Genomic DNA, 21,737 nt, shown 5'->3' on the forward strand with positions numbered 1-21,737 from the left:
AGGTGTGTATGTGGCATATGGATGGCTGTAAGTTATGATTCTATTGTCACGTGGCAGACTCGAGACAAAGCAAAATACTGTTACATACCCATTAATATAAAAATGTATAGTAATATTAGATCTCACGACTTTCAGCTAATACCGCTCAATATGCACATTATGTATTCAACACATTGGACCAAGATAGGAGTGGACTGCTCAGTTTTGAGGTAAGATATAGATAGAGATACTTTGGATGACTTTAAATAGCGAAAACTACCTAGTTTTACGATACTTGAAACAAAAACGTTTCAGTTATAATTTCATAAGTAACAAACCAAAAGGCGTAGCTGACACCAGAATGACGTAGGGCTAACGATTCAAAATTCTAGATTGAAACTTCAATAGTTATTTATTTATCACTCGGCTGGCTCGACGACCCAAAATGATATGTGGCCTTCATCTTAGTATACGCCTATTTCATTGTTCAAGTTTCATAATATCCTTCAGGAATTTGTTACTGGTTTATCGGTGCTATCGAGAGGAACAATAGAAGAGAAGCTGCAGTGGACCTTCTCGCTTTACGATATCAACGGAGATGGATATATAACGAAGGAAGAAATGACTGAAATAGTAACCGCGATTTATGATCTAATGGGCAAGATCGTGGAACCAATGATAGACGACGATGCCATTCGAGAAAAAGTTGAAAGATTGTTTCAAGTAGGTTTTTTTGCTGTTTAACGAAAACAATTTTAGAAACGGCAAAGTCAATGAATATTTATTTCAAAAAGATCAAAATAATAACATACCGTTAACCACCACTTTATGTAGTTTCGATTCAAATTCAATACATAGATTTATATATTACTTTTAAAACGCCTGATACAATTTCATACTGCCAAATGTTACTAGAGGGTTTAATTCCAATATCCTTACTTTCCGTGATTTAATCTACTCTTAGTTAATAGTAGGCTACTAAGAGTAACTTATCCACGTTAAAAGTCAGCAATAAATAAGAAAATCTGTTTTCAGAAAATGGACTTAAATCGTGACGGGGTCCTTACACTTGACGAGTTTTTGGACTGCTGTTTACGCGACGAAGATATAATTCGCTCAATGGGAGTGTTTGACAGCACCTTCTGACGCCCTGCCTCAAGGCGACCGAGACGCCGCGCGTGCTAAACCATCATAATAATAGGCCCGGTTTTTTTATTAACCCTAATTGATTACGAGTTCTGTAAAATCTCAGGAAGTCAACGTGTCGTAGTTAGTACCGAATATAGTGAATTAATGTATTCCTTCAATTTCGATGTCATAATGAATGTAAGTAGTTTTACGGAAATTATATTGAAAAATATTTTTGTAACAATAAAGTAGAATGAATGTCGTGAAATGTTCAAATTTTCCAAATAAATTCTTCTTTCGAACTATTACACTTTTAATGCCTAGGAAAAATTGTCTCTCGTAGTTTATCAACCTATTGTAGGGCATCTTTAAGAGAGCTTATCATAAGAATTTCTTCAACTAATCCCTGATATTTAAAGATGTCGAAACGCTTTTTGGATTTCTACGAACATGTTTTCATTTCGCATATAGATACTTGCGTCTACTGTTTCTAGCTAACCTCTCTCTTTTAAATTATTCCGGCCATTTTTTCGTAGATAATATGTAATGAAGATATTTCTAAATATATTATTATATACCTGTCTTGTTTGGAATAAATCGTATCATACATCAGCGCCTCTTTAGGTTCCAATAGCGATACCTATCCAGATGTTTTTGTATGGAAGTTCGGTTTAGTTCTATCAATATCCGTAGCGCTGTAGTCGTATCCACGCGAAAATAAATAATTATTGTGATCGCTATAAGAAGTGACAGAGTAATCCCAAGTCCATGACTTTGTTATGTAAATTTGGTTGATAATAAACTGTAGCAGCATTAGTCTTTCATTTAAAACCACAAAAATCTTTTGTGTTATAAATTACAAATCATTTCCTTAAAAAGTGTTAAATGGAATAATGCCGGATATGGTAAAGTTATTTTATTGTGAACTTACACAATTGTAACATTACAAGAACTGAAGTTTATTTAATTAATGTAATGTGTAATAGATAATCAAGGACAGTGCAATTCGTTCAGCGCTCCCTGGGACTCTTTGTCAACATTGAATAATCGCAATACAAACCTTTGAATTCGTTGTCTGTAGTATTGGAAAATTTACCATCCACTCATACCCTATTTAATAAATTGTGGAATCTGCAATTATTGTAAATATACTCGGGTGTAAATATTTGATCTAGACGTAAATGTATATTTTCATAGTGGGTGTTAAAAGGAACCAAATAAATAGAGTAAAATAAACAATGTTATAAAATACTTAAATATAAACATGTAATTTTTACGTAGTTAGGTGTGACACAAGAAACACATCGACCACCCTTGGCTGATTAGTAATTATCGTCATTCCTATATTGCAGTTGGTACCTTCTATTTTATTCAGATTCGTTTGTCACTTATTCTATAAATAAACCTTCCGATGGTCGAGCTTAAAATATCGTCTTCCCAAAGTAAACTACTTATTTGCAAAGAAAGCCCATTCCTACTTATTTGTTGCTTTATAGTATTTATATGGCTAGATTAAAACAAGTCTTATGATAAATTAAAAAATAAAGTTGGTCCTAAGAAGTTACGCTATTTAAAATATAGTCTTCTATAGTTCAAAAGTAATAAATGTAAATAAATTATGTACATTGTAATTCTATACCTATTATTCGTGCCAAAAAAAATCTGCGTGAAAATCTGCTGACTAATTTGAATAGATAGAGTTCAATAGATGTTCATTTAAAATGGCAGTACATGGCCTATATTGTGCGTTAATGTCCGGTTACATTATTTGTATATTCCTAATAGTTTGATACTAATCGTTGTAAGTACATTGTCATTGTAATTAATACAAATTTTGTAAAACGGTTTAGAAAAAACATATCACAACTAAAATTGTTCTAAGTCTTACCGAACACCTTCTCTACAAGTAGCACGTTGATGGATTTGTAATAACATCTTATTCGTTATTAACTGTGTATAAATAGATTTAAAAAAATGGACATTCTTGAGCACCATATTTTCCGATGTTAAGGAATTGCTTTTTCTATTAAAATACTTGCTAAATTTTATTGAAAATAATATTGCCTGATATGAAACGTTTACGACGAAACACGCTTTCTCTTCGATTTTAACAGGCGTTACTTCATAATAAATAATTGAAAGGGCCGTTTTAATTAAACAATTTAAGGAATACATTTCACCTAGATAGAACCTTCCACTTAAATAATTAGTATACGAAATCCTAAAAGCTGAAGTGTCATTATAACTTTTAGAAATTAATGTCGTTCCGGTAAATTCTCGAAATAGCCAATAGTAAAAAGCATAGTAACACTGAGAAAGCCATCAATCATAGTAGTTTCGCCGCTTTCATTCATGAGAGCTCTAAGAATGTTTAATTATTATGTTTTTAACTTTAAATATGATTGAACCTAAGTATAGAGTAAAAATAGTTTTTTAGCTATGTCCATAAACGGTAATGCTTTTTACTATTGACAAAAATATAAAATGTAATTCATACTATATTCCAAAATGTTTGTGTGTTGACATGAATGTTGTCTAGAGTTGACGTGCAATTTAAGTATTTGGAAATACTAAATTGTTTATTTACAAATTGTATGTGTATTTTATAGAAAAATAAATAAATATATAAAATTGTTTTTTTTTTGTAAATCCTTAAAAAATTCAAGTCATTAAAGGCAAATATTTTATTGGAAATAAACACACTATTACATAAACATTACAAAGTTAATATTGCATAAAAATCTAATTAGTAAACTAAAACTGAAATGCTTTAATTTCAAACTACGTAGATACTTTGAATTAATTGTACTCCATTTTCACGTGGACTTTGGCATCTATTTTTGTTTACACACTTTATTAACTACATGAGCATTGTTCACAAATATTACTATCGTTATAAGTACTTATATTATCAGTATATAAATCCGTATAAAAACTGTCTTACCGAAATTAAGATTAATTCAAAATACATGCTTTTCAAGCGCTTACGAGGCACAAATTGTCAATTCTTATATCTAATAATACATAAGAATAAAATACAACAAGGTATTTGTTTAAATTTGTGAGACACCATTTGAGCAAACCTTAAAACTAATGATAATTTTATTCACTATAGACAATCGATCCGCACTAATTTATTTGCAACTATACTCGTCGCTACCCAGAGTCATTATGTATCTTGAGAAAACACAAATATTCCGGTGCAATAAATAATTATTGGAGCAAATTTTGTAGCTTTTATTAAGTTTATATTGGGCGACTCCGTGTACCGTAAGGCTAAGTAATGAGACAATAATACAATATCATAAATAAAATGTTGTATCTACGTCGTAATTATCATTCGTCATAATTAATAATTTTATTTCAATATATTTATTTGATGTTAGGATTATAAAACTGTGCTTTTCGCTTTAAGCATCCGCGTGAATGAGACCTTACCACGGAATATGGAATACCAGTTTATAAATTGATTAGTCTATTTGCATACACATTATATTTTAATTAACTACGCACTAAATCATACGAAACATAAATTTAAACTAATATAAACCCAGATCTAAAACCGGTGGTACCAAAATGGCAAATATAATTCATACCTATATTATTTTTATACGTTATTAAATAAAATCTAAATTTAACAGACCACAATTTAATGTAAACTAACTATAAATGTATATAATCTGTAAAATATTTTTCTATACTTTATCTAAAAATTTAAATTATAGATCGGCATTTTTGTATAATAATTACTAAAAATGTCGATCAATAATTAGTTAGCATTTCGTTTGTGATTTGGCCCCGGATTAATTTAAAAGGCATGACCTGAAAAATATACTTTGCAAAGACTACTAAAAGTACACAAAATAATTATCTATTTACTATTAACATATACTAGAGTATTTTAGGCAATAATAGGGAGGGTACTCGGTTGCAGTATCTCTGCCAGGCGGCCCCGTAACGCCTCCTGCATCTGCAATGGTCCCGCCAAGCTCGATGTATCAAAACGACTATTGGAAGTAAAGCCGGAAGAGCAGCCACGGGCCGAGAAGACAAAATGCCAGGTAGAGCTAAAGCTAAATGCATAATAATATCCCCCAAATAATTTGGATGACGCACGAAGCCCCACAAGTTGGAGAGAAGAATCTTCTTACCGTGAAAGGTTGGCATCGAGTCGAGATCTGAAACGGAATAACGACTTTATATAGTCTGTTACGACTACGTTAAACCGCTGAACAAATTTTAATAAATTTGTAAACATTGAAGAACCAAAGATATCTTATGCTACACAAAAAACTATTAACTACTAAATATTTATAGGAAGGCCAATCTTTAAACTTTCTACATTGAATATACATGCATATAAGGGCGACATCTGACGTAATTTTTATCTAATACAACAAACCACTAAGTCATAAGAACATTTATAAGTTATTTAGTTTAATAAATCATCTGAACAGGAAAATGTTACTTACGGACTGTCGTCGGGTCTAGTGGATTTTTCCTGAACCTGTACTTTATGTCATTACTCATATACATAAAGACAAATCCAAATAAGAATAATGCAGTTGCTGCTATTAAAGTATTAGTACGTAAACTTAATCCAGAGTCTGCGACGTATTTTGATATACTTGTAAAATAAAATGGGTATAATGCAGTTGCAGTTAACTGCATATAACCCAGCCCCTCATATTGCCAGTAAAATGTAGATATAACCTTGTATTCGCAGATAACAAAGTATAGGGCATACATTATTTGCATCAATGTGAATACAGCGAGTGTTGGCCTGTATTGCACCTTGCTTAGTATTTCTTGATAATTAGTCAAACTTATGTTTTCAAGGTTTTTCACTTCAACATAAAAACTCTCTTTTAATATAAGAACCAGTAGTGTAAGCTGAAACAAATATAAGACATTGTAAAAAATTATTCTGTATCCTAACATAGTTTTTTTATAACATTACTTAGTAAAGTATACTTACAGTGGTAATATTGCACACTCTATAGGTCCATAACTTTATATTAAATTTCTTTATCTGTGGGTAGACTTCTCGACCAATAAAAAAATTGTAGATTGCATATTTAGAGTTTCCATATGGATTCAAATCATTCTCATTCATATTTATGGCTTTTAAATAAAGAAACACAGACAAAACCAATGCTATTAGAAAAGATACAACTCCCAGCTGTAAGTGAGACTCCAAGATCGTATTAATATTAAATATTTTATAGAAATTCAGAGAAAACAGTATGATTTGTGTAACAATACTTGCGAAAAGAGCATTGAAGCAAAACTTTTTACCTACACCGTCTACTTGCTTGCTTCCAAATACCGGTAACATATGAATACCAGCTTGTAAAATATTTTGAACAAGAATAATCTCCAATGAGGGCACAGTTAGCCATATTGTATTTTTAAACTCAGTTAAATCCAAATGTATATTGTGATAACACATTTTAGTACATGAGCTTAAAATCCCAAATGCAATTAGAGGAATAATAAACATCAAAGCTATAGCACCAAATACCCCACCAAACTCAAATTTGTTATTAACTTGTGCTAATGAGACTGTGCTTGGAACAGGTGTAGATAATTTTCTTACAACAGATATTGATTTTCTTCGAATAAGCAATTCAGATTCATCATCGGAATATGTATCTATACTTTTGCTAATTGACTTGCTTAAGGATTTACTTAAACTCCTTCTTATGTCTGGTACATTTTCCACAAAGTCTCGAAGCCGACTAGATCGTCTAGGAGCGATATCAACAGAACGGCGGTCTCTTAAACTATATTCACTAAAGTCCGTGCTATCAATACCATTTAAATCATCTTCAATTGATTTTATTGGGATATCTTTGATAGTATACTCAATACGTTTGGACCGCGTACTGCGAATAACTTCGAGTTTAGCAGAGAAGTCTTCCAACTTAACTTCTGCATTCTGCATTGGTGCGCGCTTTGCGGGAGACTTTAAAGCTGATTCGTCTTTCTCTTTAACCGTTCTTGAGGGAGACTTACGAGCTGGGTATTTCAAAGTAGGTTTACGACTGGGAGACTTTCTAGGTGATTGGCGAGTTATACGCTCTGTAGATTCTTTACGGTTTCTGGCGGGAGATCGCGATGGCGATGCAACTTTTCTTCTCCGAGAAGGGCTTGTATCCGCTATACTAGCGCGAACACGTCCACTTCTTGTAGACATTTTCAATAATTTACAATGATGCACAACTTATTTGTTGAAATGGCTAAAATTATCACGCCACCACACGCAACGAGATCGTTACTACATTTAGACACATATTCACAACACCAAATAAAATTATAAAATGAATTTTAATATTGGGAGACACAATCGTTGTGCCTGTAGTACGTAGAATTCAATATTAATTACAAAATATTACAGTTCGACAAATATTCAAAACAATATCAACAAGCAACGCTATAACAGGCGTGATGCGTAAGTCTACAACGACGCTTGAATAATTTGAAAAAAGAACTGTCCATTCTGATTGGTCTAAAAGACGTTGTGATATTAGGATTTCGGATATGGTAATTGCTATCTCTTTTCAATATGCAAGTTAGAAAGAGAGAGGTATAAAGCCAGTAACAGAAGCGTCACAACCGGCTTGGGATAGTAGTAAACATAGATAACAGTAAACGCTATTACTAAATCTGTGGTTATTTTCCTCTATATCCATTTATTATAATTGTAAAAATAAATTTGTATATTCCAATATATTAATTACATCATCTACAAAACTAATTTCTAATAGACTGATAACAATACATTATAACCTTTTTTAAATCGATTTAAAATCAACGGCCACGGCAAGACCACTCCAGGTAGGTAAAGAACCAGGTGATCTGAACCAAAATATTAGCCAATAGCTATAAGTTTGAGATAAATTAAATAAGACAAGAGCATTTTATTTCAAGGTGTTGGGATTTATTATATTTAAATCCCAACTGTTAAAAGGGTTTCATCAAACAAATTTTTCATATAAATATATATTTATTATTATTTTATTTTTAACAAAGAATATAACTTATAACAAATGCTTGAAAACATAAAAAAATCAAAATGCACAATATTCAAGATGTGATATCAAACAATGCTCAAATAAATATTTATATTTTTGTGAATATTTTACCAATATTTTTCAAGGTGTTGGACCAGGTTTGTGGGATCTACATTTGGTCCATGTCTTTCCACAGGCACTCCATCTTTGTCAATGATGAACTTTGTAAAGTTCCACTTAATGAACGAACCCAGTGTTCCACCTTGCTTATTCTGCAAAAAAAGTGAAATACTTTTAGGAATAAACGATGTACAGCATTTAGATGCTTAAACAGTATTATCTACTAAGTGGAGGCAGATTACTAATTGTACAGAGACCAACTTATGTAAATGAATAATATGTCCTTTATAAACAAAAAATGACATTGAATATGCATGGAAAAAATATGTAATCTCGACTTTTAATTCTCATATTAATATTTAATCTATGTTACTTAATAGATAAAGGATAAAAAATAAAACAGTGCACCTTCAAAAACTTCCACAATGGATGAGCTGAATCACCATTTACATCAATTTTTTCAAACAAGTCAAATTTGACTTTACGCTCTGAAGCAAAACAAACAATGTCTTCTGAATTACCAGGTTCTTGTCCAGCAAACTGATTGCATGGGAATGCTAAAATCCTTAAACCTGAGAAAAAGTCCAATATTATACATTATTTTGCTACCTTAATGCAGCATAGTAATTTTTTCGTAAATTAATAAGCAACAGTTTAAGTATTATTAATTTTATCAGACAAAACATGTTTAGTAATGCCGTCTATAATTATAATAATGTAAAATATCTATAAGTACTTTTATCTAGAAGGTAACCACCACCTCCACCTTCATCATGATTTTGGTTGTTAAGTAAAAAAAAACAAAGTAATGTAGGTATAATAAACAGGGGTGAGATATAATATATAATCTGATGGTCATTTGACATAATTGCAACATACCTCGACTTTCACCATAGTGATCGAATAATTCATTGAGTTGTTTGTAATTATTTGCTGTTAAACCACACTGAGATGCAACATTTACAATAATGCAAACATGACCTTTGTAGGCGTCCAACTTGACATCTTCACCTTTAATGTTTTTTACCGTAAATTCGTGAATGCTTGAAGCACTTTTGTAATCAGGGTTGTTATCTGTCATTTTCCTGAAATATCGCCATAATGCGCAACAATTAATAATAATAAAACGAATCTGTCGTGCAATTACATTGTCATTAGGTTATTTCTGCATACGGCCAGTATTGCATAATCCTTAACAGCCCACATAATGAATATAAGAATCAAGATACGAAATTATATAAACTCACAAAGTACTTATTTGTAGACGTGAAACACAATATAAATTGGTTACCGCAGGTACTACCAGCTTCGTTAGAGACCTAAATCCGATTGTCATGTTTATTTATTTGTCGGCATTCGATAATTCGGCTCGTACACAGATGTAAAATACGGTATTTTATCCATGAGGTGACTCACGATTCCTGACACTTGACAGTAACAAATAATATATTATGTAACCTTTAGTAAAGTTACAGTTTGGGGCGGGTTTTTGGATATTCAAATAATGATACTTTTTGGCTAACTGGCAACTGGCTATAATTGTTTAAAACAAGAGTTTATAATTAACATAAAATTAAAGGTAGTGGGGTTGCGACTAGACTAACTTAAAATTAACTTGACTTATTTGAAAGTTTCGTATATAATATAAGTGTAGTTGACCTATTGGACATTCACGGAAACGAGAATGTTATATTACAATTTATGAGTGTATGAAAAACTAAAGGGCTCTTAAATTATACATTTGGTTTGCCCTTCTAAACATTAACTAAAACATATTTAGGTAACTTAACTAATGTTTGGTTACATAACTAGCGGTTATAATATTTTTTTATTACAAAAATTAATTGTCGCATTTATTCGTAATAAATGCAAAATATGTTAAAATGCAGATGTCACATTAGGGTGTTGAATTATAGATACAGCAAAAACATTATAACAATATTCCTTCAGTCACAGACTAAATAGGAATGTTGTTGTTGGCAAATCAGCGATAGCACCGTCTAAAAGTTACAAAATACCAGTGATACAATCATAAATCTTTATCAAATTAGAGGCGGAAAAGATTGAACAGAACAAAAAAGTCAGCCCTCGAGAAATATATTTACTACCTACTCTATGTTCAGAGTAATTTTAATTATAGACCTATTACTTCAATTAATACAAATTCGCAAGTATGGAAGACGATGTGACGATTTTTGGCGATATTATTGATAAACTTTTCAATACTTTTAGTGGCGTTGTTGAAAGAGATGTAATTGCAGCTGTTGTTATTAGCTATAATGGAGATCGTAAGTTAATGTTTCTTTCGTTCTAAAACTTGATGGCCATAGGAAGCTAGATATTGTTTATTTATTTTAACCTTCATATATTTGATAATTATTCCGAACTACATAGAATAAAGTATACATCCGAGTACATAGAATAAAGTTCATTCAGTAGTTATATCATGTTCATATAGATTCATGTTACTTCAACAGTTGGTGGAATACCAACATAACATGATCACAAGTTATTGATTTCTTTGTTTAGACTGTTTATGTGGCTTGTACAGAAGTTCATGAGCTTCAATCCACTGAGTTAATTTACTCTCTTATAACTGTAAGTTTCTTATAGAATTTCCATGTGATATTTTGTTTTTTTACTTCATTTTCTGTAATGTGTATAAATATAGGAGTTTGCTAATTTTAAAGACTTTGAGAAAGAGGGTTTACTATGAAACCTATTTTTTTAAAACTACGAATGAAAACTAAAATGTGACTTATGATAGTAAATTGTTGATCTTGATATAATTATTTTGGTTAGCCAACTTGTTACACAAAAACAAGAAACAATTTATAGCAATTGTATTAAATATATTAGTACATAGCTATAATATATTAATTAGTTACATGATATACTTCTAAGAATGTACTCAAGTGTGTGATTTGCATTATGTTACCCATTCCTATTTTGTTTTTAAATTTTAGCTATACCTCTATGCTGTATGATTCAAATATTGTTCAACATATACTAACCTTGAACCTATTATTGTAATAAATATTGAGTTATTATTTTAAAAGACATAAGTTTCACATGTTTGTGTTTTGCCAGTCCCAAAAGTATCAACAACAAGAACATACATATGTGCAACATTGGTTAAATTATAACTATTGTTTGTTTTAGTTAAGCAATCTGCCAATGCACTTATGAGTATCATAGGTGACATAAATACTGAAGCATCAGTGTCACAACAGCCATCACAATTTCATGATGAATATACTTTTACTCCTGTTGCTGAGACTTCTAATAATATGAATACTACGCAATCAAAGATGTCTTACTCTCATATATCTCAAAATGTGCAAACCCATTCACAAAATGCAAAGAAGACTACACAAATCGGAATAAATAGTATAAATGATGTGAGCAAAATAGTGACCCAATGTAATAATGGTTGGAGGGTTTTACTTTTAATGAGGGGTCCACCTGGCTGTGGCAAGACACACCTAGCTCGTGAAATACTACATAAGACTATTGGTGGTACACAAATAAATGATCTTAACACACATTTACTTAGTACTGATGATTATTTCATGTTAAGAGGGGTTTATCGATTTGATAAGTATAAGCTACCAGATGCCCATTTATGGAATCAATGTAGAGCATTTAGAGCAATGACAAGAGGAGTAAGTCCTATCATCATTGACAACACTAACATTGAGCCATGGGAGATGGAACCTTATGTAAGGGCTGGAGTTTGCAATGGTTATTTTATACATGTTATTTATCCCAAAACTCGTTGGGCAAGAAATGCATATCAACTGTTTAAAAGAAATTCTCATAATGTACCAATTCATACAATAAAACGAATGGTGGATAATATGCGGGAGGGTATAAGTGGTGAAGAAATGATGAAGAGTTTAGGATTACATTATTCAGCAGAATTAACACCACCAGTTTTGAGGCAATATCCTGAGTTGCCACCCATAGTAGCATCCCTTCCCAGTACCAGATCTGCTGAAAGTGAATTTAATAATGGCAAAAACCAAACCCTAGGAAATGAGGGTTCAAATATTACAACCTCAGTCCCTGATTCACATTCAATTGAAAACTGTGTATTAAAATCTGAAGAAAAGCTTTCAGATCCTTTAAATATCAATTGTGACATTGAAAAGATATCAGCTATCAACAGCTCCAATCTTAAAACAGAAGCTACTGCATCTTCTACGGACTGTGTTGATATTGAAAAACGTTTAGAAGAGATTGAAAAACTAGAGCAAGAATGGGATAACGGAGAAAACTGGGATGAAACTAAGAAACTTGCAGTACTAAATGCCGAAAAAGCAACAACAAGTCCTGGAATTGCTGAAGCTTCAACATCTAAACCACAGAGAAAAAGGCAAATAGAGAAATCACCGAAAGTTGTTACTGACCAACTTGTAATCCCTACAGTACATTCAAATGATTGGAGCAGGTTCCTAACATTAGACACTCAAACCCCCCCTGAGATTGTTACAGAGGATACATTGTCCCCAGAAAAAACATCAAGAAGTACATGTATTGAACCAGGGGATATGGATTTCTCTCATGTGAAAGACCATTACAAAGTTATTTCAGGTATACCGTGGGACATAAATATATTTACTATTGCGAAAAAAGAAAAAATACCTATAAAGAGAATGCTTGACAAAAGTACTACCACGAGTAATGAAATAATTTCTATGGAACCCTTTCGATGTCAAAATGCGGAACAGCATTTCAAAGCTTTTAGGAAGATGTTTAGCAATATTCCTTCCACAGAACTAAGGGATATTTTTGAAAATTGTTGTGGCGATGTTAACTGGGCTGTCGAAATTGTAATAGATGGCATGACCAATAATCAATTTTGTTCAATTCAAGAGGAGGCCCTATCGGATGATGAGGAGGATGCAGAAAACGTCGAGCAGTGCGAGTGCCTAGCCGCATATAACATTATACCTGATCATCGTCCTGTTATTCAGAGAAACAACCCCATAGTCACAAAACTCAGCGCGGAAAATACGCCAAAAGCGACACCTAAAAGAACACGAAAAGATGCAGCCGTATCTGACGCTTCATTACAATTGAAGCGTCAAATTGAAGAAAATATTGTCATTTCTGAAAATCATTATTCGGAGCATCACTTAAAGATGAAAAACGCACGTAATGGCGAACCATGCGCGAGCTCAACTGTTGATAGTACACAAGAAAAAGAAGAAAATCCACAGACCAACTCAACTGCCAATTTGCCAAGCACTTCTGGCTTGTCAAATAGTGCAAGAGACGAGATATCGCAGTCAGACACATCGGACGACGACGACGCCGGCTCTTCGTGTGATGTCGTGAAATCTATTAACATTAATGTCGGAATGGATTTTATAAAACAGTTGGACGGGATTTTCGGTAGAGAAGGTATGAAGTACCCTGAAAATATTGAGCCAAAGTTGGACGTGCCTGTGACAATTTTAAACGAAATAAATGCCTTGTGGATGGAGTCGATGATGCATCAGATCGAGAAAGATTCGAAACAAAGCCAAGAAATGATCGAACAGGATGCAGATTTCGCCAGGTTTGTGGTCCTTACAAATTCTCTCAGTCTTTTTAGTAAAGTTCGTTTCCCTGGTACCTAGGTAACACTGAAAATGTTTAGAAAATGAAAAACGACTTAATGTAGAAAGTTACCAATACTTTTATTGTTTTTCCAAGTAATCTCTGTTCCTCTCTACACACGTCGCATTCGATGGAACCACTGAGAAAAGCAGTGGGCCCATTCTTCAATAGGGTCTCTTCTATGGCATTATTATCGTACGCTTTCACCGTATCTTCAGCGCTCGTTAAGCGAATACCTCAAATTTTATCTTTAGTTCTTGGGAATAAATAAATGTCACAGGGCACCAGGTCAGGACTGTATGGCGGATGACTCAATATCTCGACACCTGCAATAGCCAAATATTCAACTGTCCGTTTTGAGGACTGCGCTAAATCATTGACGTGGTAAAGGAAGATCCTCTTTTTATTTCTTCCAAGACAATAGGCAAACAGCGAATTGACATACCAGTCTGCAGTAACTGTCCTTCCATCTTCTAGCACAACTGTCGCGAAATGACTTTTCCGACCAAAAAATGCGGCAATCAACTTTTTTCCTTGACTTCTTCCTTTCTTTACCTTAGTTGAACGATCCTCGAAAGGAATTGAGCTGATTGTCTTTTGGTTTCGGGTTTGTTTCAATATATCCAGCTTTCTTCATCTGTGACGATGTCAAATACAGCATTTAAGTCACGGCCATTGAACTTATCTAACATTTGGCGACTCCAGTCAACGCGAAGGTGTTTCTGGTCGTCGGTTAAAGTATGGGGAATCCATCTGATACATAGCTTCCTGACGCCAAATGTTCGTGTACTATTTTTTGTACTTGACTCATACCAATGCCTAGGCTTGCCCGCATCTGCTGATAGGTCACTCTTTTATCTTCCTCTATCATGCGTCGCACAACACTGATGTTATCTTCAGTAGTCGCTGTTAAAGGACGTCCCTCATAGGTATCAGCATTGCTACTGCCTCGCTTAAACTCGTTAAACCAATTGTAAATAGTGGCACGAGATGGAGCTTCATTAAGAAATGCTAATCGCACAATATCATAGCTTTGTTGTTGAGTAAGCCCACAAGGAAAGTCATAATAAACCTAAAAAATTCTCGCGTTACGTTCATTTTCACGTGTAACAAGAGTTTTAGATTTAATTTTCAAAAACAAATGACAAATGAATGCAATATGCTACATTAGGTTACAAAAGAGTTTTCATTAGTAATGTTTCTAACTGGCCAGTTCTATACATTTTCAGTGTTAGCCACAGATTGCCTCTTAGATGAAATACGTGGGTATTTGATCTAAGAGGCAATCTGTGTGGGTAATTGTACTTCATCTATTTATTAAAGTTCACCACATCATATATAATGTTTATCTACAGTATATGTTAGAATCTACACATTCTAAAACATACACAACACATAAATGTTTTTTTTTAATAATTGATCAGCCCACTACCGCGAGGTTCTCTTTCATAAGTCTCGTTTCGTTTCTTTAGTTAATTTTATCAACAGGTTACTAGTTGCAAAAGAAGAGGAAATGCTCCTGAACGGCAAGGAGCCGGAAGTTCCGGATTTCAAAGAGATCATGGACTTGGATTTCGCTCTTTCGTTGTACCAAAAGGACATTGCCGAATGGCGCAACAGAGAGCCACCAGATTTGGCGGCAAAGATGACGAGGGAGAAACTCTACAACCTATTCCCGGACGTGGCTCCCGATATTTTGTCGGAGCTCTTGATGGCGCACGACAACAATTTTCGAAATACTGTAGAGGTATGTTTCATTAAAATCGGAGGAACGTTTTAATGACAACGCCATTTCAATGATAGGTGAAAGATGTATGTCAGAGACCAGGTGGTTCTGGAGACTTACGTAGAGACTTTGACACTGAAGTAAAAACATTATAAACTTCACATATTCTGCCACACATAATGGCGTGCAAATCTGTCTAACATAATGAAAAGGTAGAATTTTACATATTATATCACAATATTAATTATATCATCTTAGTCAATTCTTATATTATATCACTACATTACCACATTATTAAAATATATATATATATATGTTCCACTCAAATAATCGTTAATAGAATAATATTTTTTTTTCCGAAAGTCATAAATTCGGTGCTTTTTAAAACTCTAGTATCTTTGAATGTTTTTGGTAAAACATTATAAATTTAGATTTTCATACAATAGGCGTTTTTCCTATACAATTCCAGCTTAATTTTGGGCTGATTCTCCCCATGTTTACTTCGACGGTGGCCCATTCCCGATGACTTAAGAATATTTATGTTTTTGTGAACGAATTAACGACATTTCTAGAATATACACACAGGGAAGAGATTTGCTCCAAAAATTGGGAATGAATAGATGTGAATCATGTCTGTTTAGTTAACCTGTCGTTTGTCGTCAGGCCCTCTTAATGTCGACGGGCAGGTCCAACATTGTAGAAATGAAGAATGGCGTCAATAAGTTCGTTATGGAGAAAGAGATGGAGAGAAAGAAGCGTTTGGTTGAGGAACAGCGTAAGGTAATTCAGTAAATAAAATCATTATTATTAAATATGCAAATCGTCCACCTAAGGCCGGTGACGCACTCGCGAGCGCTCTGGTATTGAGTGTCCATGTACAGCTATATCACTTGACATAGGGTGTTATATAATAAAGAAAAACTAGAACATTTAGGATCTAACGTGGATTTAATTTAATTTAATGAAAATTTATTGCTGACGTAGTCTATTTACTCAAAATCGTGTAAATTAATATTTTTTTTCTAAATTTAAATCAAATACGGTTTATAATTTAAAAAAACCAATAACGATTGTGACCTCTTGCCAGCTTCAATCTTTCCGGTAGTCCTTCAACGATGTTTTTAATTACGTCGTGAGGAACGCGTTCCCAGTCTTCTGCAATTACTCTTTTTAGTTCTTTGACGTTTTGTAGATCAGTGTGTTACTGAGTTACTATGGGGTAGTTCTTTTTTTTAAAAGAGTAGTTCTTTTTTTATGTCTAATTTCCCAAACTATCATCTTCAATAGATGCTTTTTTAACTAACCGCTAGTCTCGGGCATTCCAGGCTCTGTCCGAAGTGGAATGGCCGTTACTTCCGATGGAACCGAACCTAACGATGGCAGACGTGGAACGATTCAGGAAAGAGGCGAATGGTCATCTGGCAGTGCGAGAAAAGTAAGTGCTTGTCGGTTTAGTTCCCAGAAATCGCAGCGATTCGAACGAGTCGTTTTAGGTATTTTCGCCGTCCACGTTGGTCTGAACGATTTCGGAAGTAGATACGTAATAGCCATTCGTCGCTTTTGTTTATTTATTTATTTATATGTAACAAATTAAGATATAGCCAAAAAAGTTCAACATTTAGTAAATTCTAGATTTGTCAATATACTTTATCAGAATGTTGCTTCAAAAAATATATTTCTTTCTGATTTTTACGAAACGATTTGATATATTGTGATATGGTTTCAAAAGTTTCAATTAAACCTTAATCATTTCAAGTACCTCGTAAAAGTTACTACTTTAGTAAGTAGAATTTTCTAATTTTTATAAGTCAAGAATGTGACACCAAACCGTCACAGTTAGCAAAAATTGCCATGTTACATGCAAATTACTTTCGATAACACTATTGTTTACACTGTCAAAGAGCCTTATATATGGGTCCATTCAATTTCGTCGCATCATCAAAGCGGGAGTGGAAAGATTTTCAGTCTCCATAGAAAAATGTTGCGGTAACTAATGAATCCATACTAAATTCCATTTTTGTCAATCCTTAATTAGTTTTGGGATATAAAAACCATTTTCTGGTATAAATTTTGACATTTAACGTCAGCTGAATCTTACTTCTTCACAAGTTGGCTGTGCTCAATACAGATTTCCAATTTAAGTAACGAATGACAGAAATAGTTTAAAGAGGAAAATTTTGTATACGCATACATCCCTACGTACATTGCCTACATTCTAGTTTCTGCTTGAGAAATAAATCATCACTTTACGTACTACAATCGTGACAAAAGTACGGCTATTGAACTTGGAGAACAATGAAGAGGCCTTCGGTTCCAGGAACTACCGCAAGGCGCAGGAGTACATCCAACGCGGGATGCTGCCCGTGGCCTCTTACTACTCGGAGCTGGGAGCCATGCACACGGCGCTCCACGAGCAGGCAAACAGCAGGGCCGCCAACTCGCTGGTTTACGTGAGTGTTTTGGCTTTACTTACGGTTACCATGGTAACCATTTCTGTACTAAAATAATCTGACACACGTAATGACACCACGCCCTACCGCCCCCACCATAGAACCGACTTCTCATTTTCTTTCAGAGTTCTTCTCCATTACTGGAGGTAATGTAACGTAACGTCAGTTTCTCGAAGCGGGTCTTGTGATGTGCCAGATGCAGCAACTCTTCTGCAATCGCTGTAACCGTCCACTGACGTTGCGAAGCCAATGCTTTTTTTCTTCTACCCATACAACATTTACCCTGTATATAATTAAAGATGGTGGTAGCGGTCATGGCGCAACACGTGGCCCAGGTACGCCACTTTTCGTTGTTTAATGTTCTGCGTAAGTTATATGACATTCCGACTCCTTTAAGAACCTTCTGGATCCAGCTCATACGAAGCATGCGACGATGGCATCGCATTTGAAATGCTTCTATGCCCCGCCGGATATCTTCTTTAATTGTCCAAGCTTCACAGCCGTACAGAGTTTACGAACAGTTTCACATGTTGTCACAGTTGTCGAAAGATCCAATTCGAGCAATTTCAATTCGAGACCTAATTTCCCGATCAGGACTACGGACGGACCACGCGTTTGTTACCCGAGCTGCCAAATACTTGTATTGCCGCATCTTCTTTTTTCTTGTTTTTACTTGGGAAAATGCATTGCGCACACCCAACCGGCGCGATCGCTGACGGTGTATACCCACTAAAACCCCAAGACCACTTGGTTCTTTGCGTTCAGATCCCGGTGACTCCATTACACCAGACTTCCCGGTTCGTTTAGTGAGGCCTCAATTTCAGCCATCAGGGAAGACGTGAGTGCTAGCGATACAAATGTCACTCAACACCCAACATGCTGCCACATAGCCGGGGCCTCCTCCGACTGGGCAATGCAGGGCGAGCCGTCTGCCGGCGTAACGATAATGGCGGCCAGACCGTCGAAGTTTTACCCAGTTTGTTTCTTTGGGTTGTCAATGTTGATATTCCACTACGCCAGACTCTGGGATTGTAGGTCCTGCGCAGCAGTGCAATAGTTAAAGTTGCTCTGGAGAAACCGTAGGGCCATGTTATTTTGCTGCGGTTTCCGTGACCTCCATACGCGCGTTGTTACGCGGAGACGTCGTCGTCGTCGTACCCTCACACCGGGAGCCTTGCACCCGTTTCCACCCAGCTTATGATCCGTTTTCCTACCGGCCTCGTCGCAGAGTGGGCACTTGGGTTTTGCGCTGCAGGAGGCTGGCCCGTGATCGGCTTGACCGTAAAACAGTTGGCTACGATCAGTATCGCCCGCCAGCCAACTGAAGAAGAATCGTCCTGCTAAGAGTTTCTTGGCGGTCTCTACCGGGCCACCACAGATACTCCAGGCTGCGCCAAGACTCGATCTGCCCCGTCGTATGCGGCTGATCCTAATTTGATCAGCCGAGCACTCTCCCTTTGCCGCATTCACCTCGCGCAGTTAATCCGCTGTAAATAGTCGTCCGGGCCAGAGATGCGGCCTTGGGCGCATCGGACGGGCCGTGTAATGTCGATTCCGCAGTCACTCAGTACTGTTTCGAGTCGCTTGGCTAAAGTCTCGGCTTTTCCCCTCTGCCAGCTCCGGGGATCTGAGTTACAGTGGCTTCTGTTTCCGCTCGCCGAAACTTAACACCCTCAATGCCAGCATCCTCTAGATCTATTTTGGCCCGCGCTTCTTTTAGGGCAGCGGCGTTGGTTTCACCCTTACCTTCGGCTTCTTTAGGCAAAGTCAGCACAATTGCAGCGGTGCCAGGTGCCGCTCTCACATTCTTTTGCGTCGCGGTCGGCGCTTTTGTCCTGCTTTTAGTAACCATCGACCAACCTTCTTCATTGGTAGATTCCTCTCGTTGCATTGCCGCACCTGTTCCGACGTCAAAAGCGTCATCGAACCACAATAAAATCCCCGAAAGTTTTGGTTGTATACACGGTTCGAAAGGTAATTTCAAATATACACAAAAATACATTAACTTAGATCTCGGCGTATTATAGCTTAAAAGTTAAAGTTGTGCTTACGTATAATGTTTGTGTATGGTTACGTTATTAGAAGCGGTGTCGACGCCCTCTAGTGTGCGTTCGAGCTGAATATTACGTAATACATTTTCTATATATATTTCCGATCGCGGCTCAATATACGACGATTCCGCAGGTGAACGCCCAACGCTGCAAGAATAACGCCACCATAGACCTGCACCACTGCCGCGTGGCCGAGGCCCGTCAGTCCCTGGACCTGTTCCTGGACGTCCACATCAGGAAGCTGAAGGAGATCGACGGCCGCAACGGGGTCACCGCCCACACGCTCTTCTTCCTCACCGGAAGGGGCAAGCACAGCCCCGCGGGGCCCAAGGTCAAGCCGGCCGTCATCCAGCGCCTCAAGCAGAGGGGCCTCGCGTGAGTCTCCGCTCCCGGAAGTCATTTGAAAGGCGAAAAACAGTTACTCGAAGACCAAATCTCATTTCCAGGTTTTACGAGCTGAACCTGGGTTTGCTGGCCGCCAAAGTCACCGCCAAACACCGTCTGACGGACGAGATCAGCTCTCGGGCTAGGTCCACGGATTGAGCGTCTCGTCCGTGAGGATGAATGTGAACTAATTAGCATTCGGGGTTTTCATTATGAAGTTTGGGTAATTTGTATTATATATTGTTTTATATATGTCCAGATCAAAGGAGGCTCGGCTATGGACCGTTCGATTATGTTGATGTTCAGTAAAGTCGTTTGGATGCGGAGCCCCAAGTTACCGATGTTTTTTTTTATATGTAATTATATTTTATTTTAAATTAGATATATAGGTTAAGTAAGTGTCGTATGACAAGATTCTATAAAATATTTAATATTACGTAAGCGTCGAAATCCATTTTTTCGACCTAAACAGGTTATCATTGTTATTTTAAAAAAAAAACAGCTCAACTGTAGCTCAATTGTGTCCAAATAGCTATTAAATTTAATGACGTCACAAAACCTCGGACCACAATTTATTGTTAAAACATTTAGTTTATAAACCTCTATTACACTATTATCGGCTTTGATGACGAGGACCGTGTGTCCCTTTTCATCATAGCGTAAAAAGGATTCGATAGAAAGAGACGGCGATACGCTACGCGTAGGCCGGAATGGCGCACAATTATATGACACAAATTTACCGAATTCAACGGTAATGTATTATTTTTACGGGTTCTTTCGTCACGGTCAAACCTGGATAAGCGGGAGCTCCAGGGACCGCGATCTCATTTCTCTCAAAGAGGATTCTCACAACCCTGTGAGCACCCGAAGGAGTCCGTCTCTCATCTATAGAAAGTGTCAATGTCTCTTATAGGACGGGAGCCGGTAAGTACTATCGTTCATACGAGTATGAGTCCTCTCAAGGTGCGTACGGATAGCGCGTTCACAGGTTACGCGTACAGCTCCCGTACGGACCTCCGCGAACCTGTACGCGAGGTCAATCGATCCAGACCGATCTTTTCTATTAGTTGCTAATAAAATTGTCATCTTTTTTTTTCATTCACCCATTGGAATTTTCAGTTTATTCGAAATCGCCCTCCATGCATCTTGGCGTAAATCGTTATTTCGATAATCAACTAGTGTGCCCACAAGACCCGGTGAAGTTCATAAAGCTGAATCAGTCTGATAATAGTTTCATTATTAAAACTCGAAGAACACGCGTGTTTATTCATTTTGC

The 21,737-nt window shown here is 35.9% G+C and overlaps 4 protein-coding genes across 5 annotated transcripts in view; 2 read left to right on the forward strand and 2 right to left on the reverse strand.

Annotated features, from left to right (window-relative positions):
- The window catches only part of LOC123720355 (Kv channel-interacting protein 4), a 90,451-nt gene extending 86,732 nt beyond the window's left edge, over window positions 1-3,719 (forward strand). Inside the window, exons 3-5 of the mRNA XM_045676924.1 lie at window positions 136-209; window positions 490-702; window positions 1,015-3,719. Coding sequence (XP_045532880.1) covers window positions 136-209; window positions 490-702; window positions 1,015-1,125 — 398 coding nt within the window. The 3' untranslated portion in view covers window positions 1,126-3,719. The remainder of the gene's footprint in view (window positions 1-135; window positions 210-489; window positions 703-1,014) is intronic.
- Window positions 3,720-3,786: 67 nt separating this feature from the next.
- Window positions 3,787-7,566, reverse strand: LOC123720455 (delta(14)-sterol reductase TM7SF2). The gene is made up of 3 exons (XM_045677063.1): window positions 6,086-7,566; window positions 5,580-6,000; window positions 3,787-5,285 (listed from the first exon to the last, which is right to left on the reverse strand). The coding sequence occupies exons 1-3, from the start codon at window positions 7,304-7,306 to the stop codon at window positions 4,999-5,001; spliced, it is 1,929 nt and encodes a 642-aa protein (XP_045533019.1). The 5' UTR covers window positions 7,307-7,566; the 3' UTR covers window positions 3,787-4,998.
- Window positions 7,567-8,127: 561 nt separating this feature from the next.
- Window positions 8,128-9,642, reverse strand: LOC123720706 (probable phospholipid hydroperoxide glutathione peroxidase). The gene is made up of 4 exons (XM_045677422.1): window positions 9,491-9,642; window positions 9,123-9,328; window positions 8,652-8,815; window positions 8,128-8,395 (listed from the first exon to the last, which is right to left on the reverse strand). The coding sequence occupies exons 1-4, from the start codon at window positions 9,577-9,579 to the stop codon at window positions 8,252-8,254; spliced, it is 603 nt and encodes a 200-aa protein (XP_045533378.1). The 5' UTR covers window positions 9,580-9,642; the 3' UTR covers window positions 8,128-8,251.
- A 584-nt stretch (window positions 9,643-10,226) lies between these two features.
- On the forward strand, window positions 10,227-20,940 carry LOC123717565. Of its 2 annotated transcripts, none has more exons than XM_045673636.1 (8): window positions 10,227-10,531; window positions 11,406-13,809; window positions 15,339-15,597; window positions 16,240-16,356; window positions 16,902-17,011; window positions 17,894-18,026; window positions 20,211-20,452; window positions 20,524-20,940. In XM_045673636.1, exons 1-8 carry the CDS (start codon window positions 10,417-10,419, stop codon window positions 20,618-20,620), a joined length of 3,477 nt encoding a protein of 1,158 aa, XP_045529592.1. In that variant the 5' UTR covers window positions 10,227-10,416; the 3' UTR covers window positions 20,621-20,940. The 2 variants fall into 2 exon arrangements, with proteins under 2 accessions (XP_045529592.1, XP_045529602.1); XM_045673646.1 differs by lacking the exon at window positions 10,227-10,531 and adding an exon at window positions 10,806-10,841.
- Window positions 20,941-21,737: the final 797 nt, after the last annotated feature.

This window comes from Pieris brassicae, chromosome 2, assembly GCF_905147105.1.
Source record: "Pieris brassicae chromosome 2, ilPieBrab1.1, whole genome shotgun sequence".
NCBI lineage: Eukaryota > Metazoa > Arthropoda > Insecta > Lepidoptera > Pieridae > Pieris > Pieris brassicae.